The 13,442-nt window shown below is 49.0% G+C and overlaps 1 protein-coding gene across 1 annotated transcript in view; it reads left to right on the top strand.

Moving 5' to 3' along the window:
• ABHD17C (abhydrolase domain containing 17C, depalmitoylase) overlaps positions 1-12,568 on the top strand; it is a 39,855-nt gene extending 27,287 nt beyond the window's left edge. The window contains exons 2-3 of the mRNA XM_066355535.1: positions 5,722-5,901; positions 11,100-12,568. Of these exons, the coding sequence (XP_066211632.1) occupies positions 5,722-5,901; positions 11,100-11,319 (400 nt within the window). The 3' untranslated portion in view covers positions 11,320-12,568. The remainder of the gene's footprint in view (positions 1-5,721; positions 5,902-11,099) is intronic.
• The last annotated feature ends 874 nt before the right edge of the window (positions 12,569-13,442 follow it).

The raw sequence follows: 13,442 nt of genomic DNA, 5'->3' as shown, positions 1-13,442 counted from the left end.
CACTGGTTTTACCCCAACGTCGAGAGAGGGCAGTCTAAGCTCCACCCAGGTCAGAACTCCAGGAGACCAGGACTGGGTACAGGGCGCCCCCACGATGGCTCAGGACCCCAGCTTCCTCCCTTCCTCAGCCTTGCTCTCCTCTTTGTAGTTAGGTATTCTTAAGAAAGTTTCTTCTGGGTCGTGGAGAAGGACTTTGATTGCTCTGAAAAGATACAGCAGGTCAGAAATGCTCTCTGTCCCCAGCATGCGTGACCATCCCGAAATTCCCCGTGGGCATCTCAGCAGATTTGTGCAGGGTTTTGTAAAGGGCTTGGTGGTGTGACATCCTACACATCACTGCCATTTGCATGGGATTGCCAGGCAGGACCAGCTCACCAGCCACCTGGTGTCTTGCTATGGCTGTCGTCTGTCCTAAGAACGATAAAATAACTAGAAATTAAATTCTCGAGTTTCTAGTTCTAAGAAATAGCTCCCAGTGTTGGCAATCAAGGGGGGGTAATTCAATTAGATTTTCAAAGCTTTCCCCTATCCTGAGACTTCACGAGACACTTGCATTACTTTGCAGCGTGTTTCTCGGGTGTTAATAGGAGACCCTTGAAGGCTGTACTTTGGTCACGTGTCTGTCTTCACCTCTCGTTGGGGTGGACAGAAGTGGCACTTATGAAATGGCTTTTGTCAGATGCTTGGTGTTGTGCATACGGCAGCCCATGTACTCCTCGCGAGCCCTGGAGGGCAGGTGCTATTCCGAGCCTTTCCCAGGTGTCTGTGCAGCTCTGGGGAGAGGGAGCCTTTTCTGGCTCATTAGAGAATGCCAGAGAGTCTCTATTATCATTAGAAGAATTTCAGACACAATTATACCCAAACAAGTTCAAGCAAATTATTCTATTTTAATTGTCACGGATCTAAAGGGAGTTGGTTGTACACTGTATATACTTGAGGACTCTTAACTTTCTCTCTGCGAGATGACTTTTTAAAAATGAAAATTAAGTCATGCCAGGTCTTGTTTATTTTTGCTTTGGCACAGAGGGAAAGTGTTGTAAGAGAAGGGGCATGTCTTGAATGACGTAAAGAATTAAGCTGTGCTGAAGGTGGGTTTCGACCCGACGCTGAAAGCCCTCCCCTGTGCCGTCATCGGGAAGGAGATCTCAAACGCGTGGTGTAGAGGGGAACATCGGGCACGAGGAGAGCGCTGCCTCGCGAAGACGAGACGGCGTGTGTGCTGATGATGTGTTTGAAATAGATGAGGAAGTCTAAGAAAGCCTAGTGACTGGGCATGCATGTCACCACAGCAAGCCTCCTGGCCAGTGACCTTTCCCTGGAATGTCCTTGTTGTTCTGAGGGTTGTATTATTATTGCCGGAGCAGTCCGGTTCAGAAAAGGACATGCTCTCATTCTGTTTACTGATTGAAGTTTTGATCTGCCCATCTTCCTAGGACCAGGGCCACCTGGTCCCTCCCAGAGCCTCTGTGTTCGCTGTCGTCCTGTGGCTCTGGGCCTGGACGCTGTCCCCGCAGCTGCCTCCTGCCAGCTGCTTCCTGGCTTCCTGGTGGTGGGGGCCCTTCCTGGGGGGGGGGCCTTGAGCACATACAGCCAACAATTTCAGGAAGACCTTTCCTATAACTAACCCTGAGAGTTCGACTTTTCCACGCCTTCCTGGTGTGTTCCACAGTCACCCGAAACTCAGCATCTTCCCAAACTGATCTTACTTTCTAACAAAACAAAACAGAATTCCAGCCACCCGATGTCCCCTTCCCAACTCCCCTGTGTGTGCGCCGTCCCCCCACCCTTCTGCGTGACCCCCCCCCCCCCCGCCGCCGCTCGCTGCACACATGTCTCATCTGAGCAACTCCAAACTCTTCTTATCCAACCATCTTCTTCCTTCCCGTGGCCACAGCGGTTTCCCATCTGTGTCCTCACGGCATCCGTGGGCATTCCTGGGACGGTCCTCGGCTTCCTTCCGAGGTAAAAGCCTCACCCCAGCCCGGCCGGCTCCCAGGTTCCGGGTGCTCGCCCACCCCTGGGGTGGTCGCCTTTCTTCTCCGTGTTCCCGGATCTCCTCCTCTTTGCAGTGGCTACAGGCACTCTCTCTGCGTGTCCTGGTGTCCCTGTCTCCATTTGATTGTTGCCTTGTCTGCACTTGGACAAATTTACTGACCATAAAGTTCATTCTGCCCGAACTTATACTTGGTTTTAGTGTTCTTCCTTTTTTTTTCTTCTTTTCCCAGTGAGAAGGGGAGAGAGACAGACTCCCACATTGCACCCCGACCGGGATCCACCCAGCAACCCCCATCTGAAGCCAATGGTCTGCCCATCTGGGGCCATGCTCCCAACTGAGCTATTTTTAGTGTCTGAGGCTGAGGCTCCAGGGAGCCATCGTTAGCATCCAGGGCCGATGCACTTGAACCAGTTGAGCCATGGTTGCGAGAGGGGAAGAGAGACAGAGAAGGGGAAAAGAGAAGGGTGGAGAAGCAGATGGTCACTACTCGTGTGTGCCCGATCTAGAATCGAACCCAGGACTTCCACACACTGTGTCAATGCTCTACTGCTGAACCAACTGGCCAGGGCCTCCAAAGATATATTTTTAAAAAGGAAAAAGGAGTACATTTCAGATGATGGGTGCTTTTTGATCTTCCTCATAATTTAAAATATAAGGCATGCATTTGTTAAGCTTTGGTGGGGAGAAAATGATTGATGGTCAAGGTGCCCACAGGCGGCCCTGGTCCTGGAGGGGTTTGTGTTCTTTGCAGGCCGTGTTTACCTACCTGCTTCCCTTCACTGTCAGTCCTGTAATGCCAGAGCTTTGCTCTAAAATTTGTCAGGGTTTCTCAGTACCCTAAGACCTCATCCTTCAGTTAGCGTTCACGGGCCCTTGTGTATTTATCTTTGTCCTAAGTCTGAAGGCATTTCCACTAGGAATTGTAGCTCTGAAATATTTAAACTATTGACTTCAAAGTCGGTGGCCCCGTGCCAAGCCTGCTTCTTCTGAAGATAAATGGAAATGCTTCTGACAGGACAAAGTCAAGGCCCGTTCACTTCCAGGCCCCGTTCCCTTAAACAGGATGCGGCGCATCTGAGAGGCCCGGCGTGTCCGTGTGTGTAGTCAGAACAGAGAGCTTTACAGTGAAGAGAAAACAAACAGGGTTTCACCTCCTCGGTTTCGTGATCATTCCCACAGGACGCTGTCTCCCTGGCATGCTCCATCTCCACCGGGGACACGTCCTCTGTGCTCAGTGGAAACTGAAGAGTAAATCTTCGGTAATTGATTTTTAGAGAGAGTGGAAGGGAGAAAGACACAGAGAGGGAGAGAATCACTGATGCGTTGTTCCACTTATTTATGCATTCATTGGTTGATTTTCACGTGTGCTGTAACTAGGGGTCAAACCTGCAACCTCAGCTACCTGGCCAAGGCCATGGCCCCCTGGAGCTCAGCATCGCTCCCTGTGACTGCAGGAGGACGGGGGACACGTGAGAGGGGGGGAGCGAAAACCAGGTTTCCAGCAGGGCTACTGCGCACGTGGCACTCCAGCAATAGGGACCCGTCACTCTGAGTCTGGGCTTCCCCTTGGCTGATACCTTGTGTTGTGTTTCACGTAAATCTTACAGGACACCTGGACAGCGCAGAAACTAACGTACTGTCGATTTCCCTAGTTTGCAGACAGGTGCTGCTTCTAGCTAGATCCTCAAGAAGATGCTAAACTTGAAGTGGGATTAGATATCCATTGGGGCCTGGCCTGTGGTGGTTGCAGCAGATAGTGTCCACGTGAAACGCTGAGGTCGCTGGTTCAAAACCCTGGGCTTGCTTGGTCAAGGCACATATGGGAGTTGATGCTTCCTGCTCCTCCCCCTTTCTTTCTCTCTCTCTCTCCTCTCTCTAAAATGAAAAAATAAAAAATAAAATTAAAAAACAATATCCACTGGAATGATAACAATATGTGAAAGTTAGTTTTGAATTGGTTAAAAAACAGCCTTTGGCTGATTCTCATTCCATTCAAAGGAAGAAAGGCTTCCGGGGTGCCGATCCCTGACCGTGATATTGTTCACTTTCCCAAGGGGATAGGGGTACACAATTGTACCCACCAGGGTGGGGCTTAAGTCTCATCGACAGCACAGGGCATGCCACAAAGTGGTCCAGCCTGCCGCCCCCCATACTGGTAAGTACTGCAGAGAATGGCTTGGGAAAGAAAGGGCCAGTATGGCCTGGGGTGGCTGGAATGGGTGTGAAGGAGGAAGGACGGGGGACAAACCGCAAGGACCCCAGGAGTTGTAGGCAATGGAGAGGCGTGCCTTGTTTAAGGGACAGTGAGAGGCGTGCCTTGTTTAAGGGACAGTGAGAGGCGTGCCTTGTTTATGGGACAGTGAGAGGCGTGCCTTGTTTAAGGGACAGTGAGGTATCTAACCGTGGGGCAGGAGGTTCACCTGGAGACCAAAGGAGAGGCTGGCACAGGAAACGGGGGCAGGTCGTGGAGGTTAATCCGAGGACATGGACGTTTATCCCAATGAAAGCGATTTGCTGAAGGGGCCGATGAGAGGGCGCAGGGTGGGTTGGCATCAGGCATGTTGTGACTGCACAGCTTCTGTGGATAGAACCCAGAGGAGGAGGGTCCGGGAGAGGAGAGAGAGGCCAGGCCAGAAGTTGGGGAGGGCATGTCGTTAGCACGAGTCCGAGAGGCAGGGGATGGAAACCAGGTCCGCAGCCTGGAATTGGACCCCTGCCCCTCACCAACCAGAGAACGACTCAGATGCCAGGAGCAGGTCAGAGCAGGCAGGTAACATGTCATCCCCACGCTGCTGGTGCCCGGCAGGGTCCCCCACTGTCGGGCAGCCCCGCAGACCGTCCTGTATGTGTTTGTGGGCGAGAGGACTGGTATATGAGCCCTGTGTGTGTGGAGGCTGTACCCGGGAGCGTGTGGCCTGTTCCCCACGTGGCCGTTTGCCCAGCTGAGAGTCGGAAGTGAAGGGATTGGGAAACTGCTGGTGGATTGAATGACGTGGGAGGGTTTAGCCCTGAAAAGATGCTAAAGCAAAAGTAATTGTCTTCAAATGAATCGTCTCCCAGTACCTTTTTCTGACAAATGCTAATAATATATTTCAGATCTTATTAAAGCCTCACTCAGAGGGCTCTTAACAACAGTCTTAGGATTTGCCAAGCACACACTGTTGTTTTCATATCAGAAATACCTCTCAGATCATCAGAGAAAGTAGACGGAGGGAAAAATAGAGAATGAGATGACAGTAAATACTGAAATGAAATGTGTAATGCGTGAATTTAGTTAATTGTCCAGAGGAAAAATAGTCATATTCACTATTTGTGCAAAATGGTGTAAAAGGCAGCATCTGAGTCACTAATACTGAGATACGTTGTAACATTCGTTTTTGTGAAGTTCACTTTATTTTAAGCTGAAGTGTACAAGTGAGATGTGAGTTTTGTGAGTGTAAGATTCTGTGGTTTTGGGGCCCTGGCCGGTTAGCTCAGTCAGAGTATCATCCTGAAACAACAAGGTTGAAGGTTCGATCCCTGGTCAGGGCACATGCAAGAATCGACCAATGAATGCCTAAATCAGTAGAACTACAAATGAATGCTTCTATTTTTCTCCCCCCCCCACACTCTCTCTTCCTCCCCCTTCTTCTCTCTCTCTCTAAAAAGAATAAAAAGTTTTAAAAAGATATTTTTGACTTTCTTCCATTCATTAACAAGCGGCACACAACCTCCGGTCTCCCTAGGTACGGCGTGAGTCCTGAGAACATCATCCTATACGGGCAGAGCATCGGCACCGTCCCCACGGTGGACCTGGCCTCGAGGTACGAGTGCGCAGCCGTGATCCTCCACTCGCCTCTGATGTCCGGTTTGCGTGTGGCTTTTCCCGACACCCGGAAAACGTACTGCTTCGACGCGTTCCCCAGGTGAGCTCCCGCCTGTACAGCAGGCGCAGAAGCAGCCCGTGGCCCGAGTTCAGGCCTGATAATGCCATTCGCTGTGGCCCGCTGACACATACTCACTGAATGCAGCCGTCTGTCCCACCTGTGTCGGTGCTAACTTAGGGGGTGTGGAGGTGAGTATGACACACAGCAGGGGGGGGGACTGTGTCCTCTGGGGCTGACCCTTTTGTAAAGATCCCCCAGATAATGTGTGAGGACCTCGCTCACACTGATAGCCAGACTTCATTGCTTGGGCTGTGCATGCAGGATACAAAGCACCTGTGTGTCGAGAAGGACCTTTCCGGCTCAGTGTTCGTTCACGCGGGTCAATGTGTATTGTTGAATCGCAAAGAGCAAAGTGGGTGGCGAGGCTGTCAGCGGTGGGCCACACGCAGATAAACACTGCGAGCACCCACTGTTTTGAAATGTCTCCTAACGTTTGCAGCCAGGCAGTGCCGCTAAGGGAAGAGGCGTAGGGAGCTACTCCCATGCCATCGCGTGCTTGAGTGAGGGCCGCGGGGACAGTGGCGGTGAGCGGATTCCTAGCAGCGACTTCCTTCATCGTCTCCCGCTTGGGGGAAAACTCCCTGCAGAGCCAGCCCCCGGGGAGCGTGTCCCCGAGCCTGGGGTCCTCATCCCCCCCGACAGAGGAGGAACAGATGCAGAGCACCTGACCTCTGTCCAGAACTCCTTGTTTTATTTTAAATCCCAGTTGAGGACGGTATTTTTAATAAAAACTGTTTGCTTCCTATCCACCCCCCACCCCCCACCCCCAGACGTTGCTAAAGCAGTCTGGCCAGCTCACCTGCTCCTCAGTGGGAAACGCCTCAGCCAAAACAACGCCCAGTTTTAGGGTTTTGATTGGCCAGCTCACCTGCTCCTCAGTGGGAAACGCCTCAGCCAAAACAACGCCCAGTTTTAGGGTTTTGATTGGCCTGTGAGTTGTTCTCATTCCGCCGTTGCTGGGGGAGAGGAGGACACCGTTTATCGTTTACATAAAACGTCCACTGTACGCAGACTGTCTGCTTTCACAGGAAGCGACCCCCTGTTAACACCTTGGGTGAACTTGGGTTCCGAGCCGTTTGTACCCGGATTCAGTGGAAACGTTGGTTTCCTGGGAAGGCTGAGCGAGCTGCATATTTCTGGTGGTGTGGCCGGGAATGCTAAGTGGGCTGCTGGGTGTCTCCACTGTGGTCTGATTGGTGCTGAATGGGGAATGAGAGACCAGTCGGTGGAAAGGGGGAGATACTTAGCATGCCTGTGGGAAGCCGTGCAAGGAGTTTCCCTGGCAACAAAATGAACAGCATTTTTATGACTCCTAAATGAGCATATATCTCAAAATACAGCCACGACAGCTCATTGCAGCTTATTAATTAATAGGAAACCAGCAACTAATCTGCACAAGGTATGTGTGGTATTCCAGGCATCCAGCTAAACGCGATCTCAGTCTTCAAAACAGCCTCCAGAAGGTGGGCAAGTTAGAGGACTCTTTTACAGGTTAGGAAACTGAGGCTTAGGGCAGTGTTTATCCACCTTCTGGTCCCAACCAGTATCAGTGCACCAGAAACTTCATGCTGGTCCACAGAAGATAGACTCTAATCTTCATACAATGTCAGGGTGGTTAACTCTTTCACAGACTGGTGGTTGAAAATCACTGGCTTAGAGCCTGACCAGGCAGGGGCACAGCAGATAGAGTGACAGAGTGTCGGCTTGGAACACTGAGGACCCAGGTTCAAAATCCCAAGGTCGCCAGCTTGCACACAGACTCATCTGGCTTGAGCAGAGGCTCACCAGCTTAAGCGTGGGACCATAGACATTGGCCAAAGTCGCTGACTTGAGCCCAAGGTCGCTGGCTTGAGCAAGGGGTCACTCGCTCTGCTCTGCCCCCCCCCCCCCGGTCAAGGCACATATGAGAAAGCAAGCAATGAACAACTAAGGAGCCACAACAAAGAATTAATGCTTCTCATCTCGCTCCCTTCCTGTCTGTCTGTCTCTCTCTCTCAAAAAAAAAAAAAAAAAAAAAAAAAAAAGAAGAAGAAGAAGAAGAAAGAAAAGCAGGGCTGAGAGAGCCAAGCGTTTTGCTTAGTTAAGATCGGTAAGTGGAGAGAGCCAGGTGAGGAGTTCCAACTATTCAAACCCATGAAGTATCCGTGAGAGAGATTCTAAACCAGGAACAGTCACTGACTTTCCTCGTTGACTGAATTTGGGAAGTGATTTCTAAATGCACTGTAGACTTGTCTCTGTGTCCCTCTCTTTAAAGGAGGGTCCCTTCCCATTTCCTTTTCATATTTAAAAAAAATTAAAGGAGTCCGGAGCATTTAACTTCAGATACACCCTCCAGGCCCAGACTGCTCAGGGTGGGGCCCCTTCCTCCTGCCCATGGTTCTCTTCTGAAGGGGGTTTGACTCTGCTCTGCCCTCTGAGAAGAGGTCCCTTTAAAATTAAGTGCAGGGGAGAAGTAGGTTTATAAACAAGATTGTGTGTGTGTGTGTGTGTGTGTGTGTGTGTGTGTGTGTGTGTGTGTCAGACAGAGAGAGGGACAGGTGGGGACAGACAGGAAGGGAGAGAGATGAGAAGCATCAATTCTTTGTTGCAGCTCCTTAGTTGTTCATTGATTGCTTTCTCATATGTGCCTTGACCAGGGGCCTACAGCAGACCAAGTGACCCCTTGCTCAAGCCAGCGACCCTGGGCTTAAGCTGGTGAGCTTTGCTCAAACCAGATGAGCTTGCACTCAAGCTGGTGACCTTGGGTTTTCGAACCTGGGTCCTACACGTACCAATGCTCTATCCACTGTGCCACTGCCTGGTGAGGCTGAACAAGATATTAAAAAAATAATAATTTCCATTGGTTTGAGAGTGAGAGAGAGAGGAAGGGGGGGAGAGCGAGCGAGAGAGAGAGAGAGAGAATCAACTTGTTCTACTTAGTTTTTCCATTTAGTTGTATATACTCAATTGATTGCTTCTAGTATATATGTTCCCCATCCGGGGTCGAACCAACAACCTCTGGTGTGTGGGGTCAATGCTTTATCCACTGAGCCACCTGGCCAGGGCCTAAACAAGATTTTTTTTTTTAAGTGAGGCAGACTCCCACATGCACCCCGACTGGGATCCACCTGGCAACCCATCTGGGACTGATGCTCCAGTACCCAGGTATTTTTAGCACCAAGGCTGACTCGATCGGACCAACTGAGCTATCGTCAGCACTCGGGGCCATGTTCGAACCAATAGAGCCACTGGCTGCAGGAAGTGAAGAGGGAGGGGGAGGGGAAGAGAAGCAGATGGTCACTTCTCCTGTGTGCCCTGACTGGGAATCCAACCTGGGACCTCCACATGCTGGGCCGTCTATCCACTGAGCCGCCAGCTCCAGGGCCCTAGACGAGACTCTTAATCTGCAAACTTGGATCCTGCCACTGTGGCTGTGAGCTTGGCCACTGACCCAGCTGGGGAGGTTCTGTCATCATCTGGGTGTCTTGAAGTGGTCGGTAGTTTCCGGAGCTGTGCCCCATGGCCATGTGTCCGTTGTGTATAAACGTGTGGAACGTCAGGTCACGTCAGAGCTCCTCGTTATCGCCACAACCTCCTGAGTGCTGTCTGATCATCTCTGAGCTTCAGTTCCCCCCCTGGCTACACAAGTGCTCTTTCTTCTCTCATGGTGTCCACTGAAGATTAAATGAGGTTTTGTGTATGCAAAGGGCAAAGCGCTGGCTGCGGTAAATGTTTAACAAATGTGCTATTACTTTTATTATTTATTGATTTGAGGGGGGCGGGAGAAAGACTTATGTATGCTTTCATTGGATGATTCTTGTATGTGCCCTGACCAGGGATCAAACCCACAACTTTGCTATCTTGGGGTGACCCTCTAACCCACTGAGATACTGGCCAGGCTCTGTGAGCTATTACTTTTTTTTTTTACGTTTTTTAAAATTTATTCATTTTAGAGAGGAGAGAGAGAGGGAGAGAGAGAGACAGAGAGAGAGGAGAGCGAGACAGGGGGGAGGAGCTGGAAGCATCAACTCCCATATATGCCTTGACCAGGCAAGCCCAGGGTTTCGAACCGGCGACCTCAGCATTTCCAGTGCTTTATCCACTGCGCCACCACAGGTCAGGCGCTATTATTACTTTTAACAGAAAGATCCCTGCAGAAAGTACCGGTTCATATCCCTTCGTAGCTTCGACCATAGCCCGAAACAGAAGTCAACTGTAAGAGGGATTCTGGTAGGCAGACAGGCTGGACAGAGATTGGTGCCCTCTCCTGATTTGCCCTTAGATTAAACGGCCTCCCTGGGAGAAGGCAGCTACACACTCCGCCCAGCAAGGCTTAAAGTCTGCATTCCTCTTGAGGAAATAAATGTTTTCAGAGCCTGTAGCACATTGTTTTGAAGATCCTCAAATATTCATCGTTCAAGGGTAGATTTGATTTTTGTAAACAGTCAGAAATCATTTGGAATCAAATTGAGGCATTACATTAAGTTTTCAAGCTGAGTAGTACAATTTTTTTTTTAATCAAAAATAAGGCAGGAACTTTTTATGAAATGTGGTTGGTGAGGATCCTGTTAATTGATTCTGATGATAGTTCTCAAAACCTGAGCAGCCAGGGACCAAGTGTTCAGCTTTCCAAAGAGACCTTCGTTCAGACATGCTAACTTCTAGCCTGTTTACTGTTTTAGTGAATCCTCTCATAAATACAAAGATATCAGAACTATTAGTTACTGGATTGTTAGTCCAATGGCTTTTAGTTGTTTTGTTTTTAATAAAATACTTTAATAAGAAACACAATGGCCAAATGCAGTGTGGGATTCTCAGTTTGGGTTCCAAAACAGAAAAAGATGTCATCGGAAAAAACAAATGAAGCCCACATAACAGAGCCCGGAGCTCTGTCATTGTCAGTGTCTCCACGCTGGCTTCTTGGTTTTGACAATGTGTGGTGACAATACTTGGGGTTAACCTCAGAGAAATGGCTGAGGGCAGTATAGGAGCTCTGTTTTATCTGTATCTTTCCTATGAACCCAAAATAATTCCCAAATGAAAAGTTTGGTGTTTTTCTTTAATGAATTCCCAGGAAAAGGGGGGGTATACACGATGTCCCTCCCTTGCCTGTGGACACTGATTTGTTGACATTGTGACGTTGTCTGTGAGCATGACTAAAGAGTCCCTTTTCTCCCCCTCCCCTTTTCTGTTTGCAGCATTGACAAGATCTCTAAGGTCACCTCTCCCGTGTTGGTCATTCATGGGACCGAGGATGAGGTCATTGATTTCTCCCACGGCCTGGCCATGTACGAGCGCTGTCCTCGAGCCGTGGAGCCCCTCTGGGTGGAGGGGGCTGGCCACAATGACATAGAGCTTTACGCACAGTACCTAGAGAGACTAAAACAGTTCATATCTCACGAACTTCCCAACTCCTGAAGACGACTTGATTTTTACCTCATTTACTGTGAACACAAGGGTCCTGATTTTGCACACACGCTTTACCTGGGTGGCGGCAACAGCGCCACGGCCACGCAGGAAGTGCCGGCCTGTCGGGTCTTCTCATCAGAGCTCTGGGGACAGCTCAGCCGTGTAGCTAGAGCCTGTTGAGCAATTCCCACGACCTCTTACACACTGGACTACTGGATTTCCGGCTTGGGGACCTCGCAGGGATTGGGAACGAGGGCTTAAAGGTGGGGACAGGTCTCGGGCTACATAAAGGATGCTCCCAGCTGTGTCTCTCCCTTCCCCATCACTTAGGATTCATTTCTGCAGGACTCTCCCACCCCTCCCCCACCTCCTCTGCGTTCCTGGGGCCAGTCCCTTGGTGAAGCTGTTTTTAGGGCAACTGGAAACCCGGTGACAACAGTTCCTTTCACTTTTATTAACATGCTGACCTACCCCCCCAAACAGATCCGTTTAAAGGGTAACTTACCAGAACCACCCCGAACAGCTTCACCAACTGGAACCACAGAAATGTAACTGGAATATTCTTAAACAAAATGAAATTTGGGTGGGTTTTTTTTTTTTAGTGTAATTTTATTACTAATCAACAGAGTCTTACTATTTTGCTTGTCTGGTTGATCTAACAGGAGCCTTTGCAGACTTCCTCCTGGCCAGGCCTCCTGAGAGGCTTTTTAAAAAGTCCTGTACATATCTGCCATCCCGTTGTGCATAGATTCTTACTGAGTAGTTGTCCTTTTGTCAGGATACAACAACGAACTGCAAATTCCTTGTTTTTAATGTAAATGATTGGATACATTTTGTTAATATGTTTTTATTCCTATGTTTTGCTATTAAAAAAAATTTTATAACATTTCCAAGACAAAAAAAAAAAAAAATGACAAGTCTATGCTTTGAAGAATTTATGTATTTAAAATTTCACTAAACTAACCTTTTTAGTTTAGCAGGTTTCTGGGTTTTGACAATGGAGTTTCATCTGATAAGCATCAGAAATGGAAGATGCTTTACATTGCTACACTGCTCATGCTGGTTGAGGGTTTGGGTTTGGAGTGGGGTTTTTTTTTGTTTTCGTTTTAATTTTTGTTTTCCAATTTAAAAGCCTTAAACGTCCTGTCAGCCTCAGATCACTGTCTAGCGGTATGCGGTCGGTTGCCAGTCTGTGTACTGTTGCCTGGACGCGGCTCAGCGATTGGTTGGTCATGGAATAAAGGATGCATGGATCAGAGCCATGGCGTGGCCGTTTTTTTTCCTTCTCGCTCTCAGAGAAAATAGCGAATAAGAAAATGTTTTGTTTCCATTTAAGAGGAAACCCTTGGGGCTCACACACACTTGGCCACCTTTGTCAAGGTATAAGCTTTTGTTTGGTAAGAGAACTTAAAAACGACTTTTGGAAGAAGGAAAAATACAAAACATGTCACAGGAAAGGGCAGATGGAGCCCAAATAGCCTAGGCAGCAGATTCTGGGACGTGGACCAACTCTCCCAGGGAAAGAACATTAATGCCACTGAATGAAATGGGAAAATCTTAAATGGACGTGTGAGCTGCTAAGGAAATAAAGGCTGAGGGGGGAGAGCACATGCCAAGTAAAGATGAGGAGGCGGACCCTGCTGGTTGGCTCAGTGGTAGAAAATCAGCCTGGCGTGTGGAAGTCCTGGGTTCGATTCCCAGCCAGGGCACACAGGAGAAGCATCCATCTGCTTCTCCTCCCTTCCCCCTCTCCTTCCTCTCTGTCTCTCTCTTCCCCTCCTGCAGCCAAGGCTCCATTGGAACAAAGTTGGCCCAGGCATTGAGGACAGCTCCAGAGGGCCAAGGTTGAGAGTTTGATCCCCAGTCAGAGCACATATGGAAAGTAACCAATGAATGCACAACTAAGTAGAAAAATGAATGCCTCTCTCTCTCTCTCTCTGTAAAAACAATCAATGAAAAAAGAGCCTAACTTAGTGATAAACTGGGGGGAACATTACAAAGCATTTGGCAGATAATGTAACAATATACGTAATGAAATGGTGAAGTACTGTATCGTGTGTGCAGACATGAAGGGACTGATCATAATAACAGATGGTTATTTGTAATAACCACATAGAAATAGTCAAAACATC

This window comes from Saccopteryx leptura, chromosome 13, assembly GCF_036850995.1.
Source record: "Saccopteryx leptura isolate mSacLep1 chromosome 13, mSacLep1_pri_phased_curated, whole genome shotgun sequence".
NCBI classification, from domain to species: domain Eukaryota; kingdom Metazoa; phylum Chordata; class Mammalia; order Chiroptera; family Emballonuridae; genus Saccopteryx; species Saccopteryx leptura.
The sequence above is the reverse complement of the archived record's forward strand: the minus strand, read 5'-3'. Positions and strand labels throughout refer to the sequence as shown.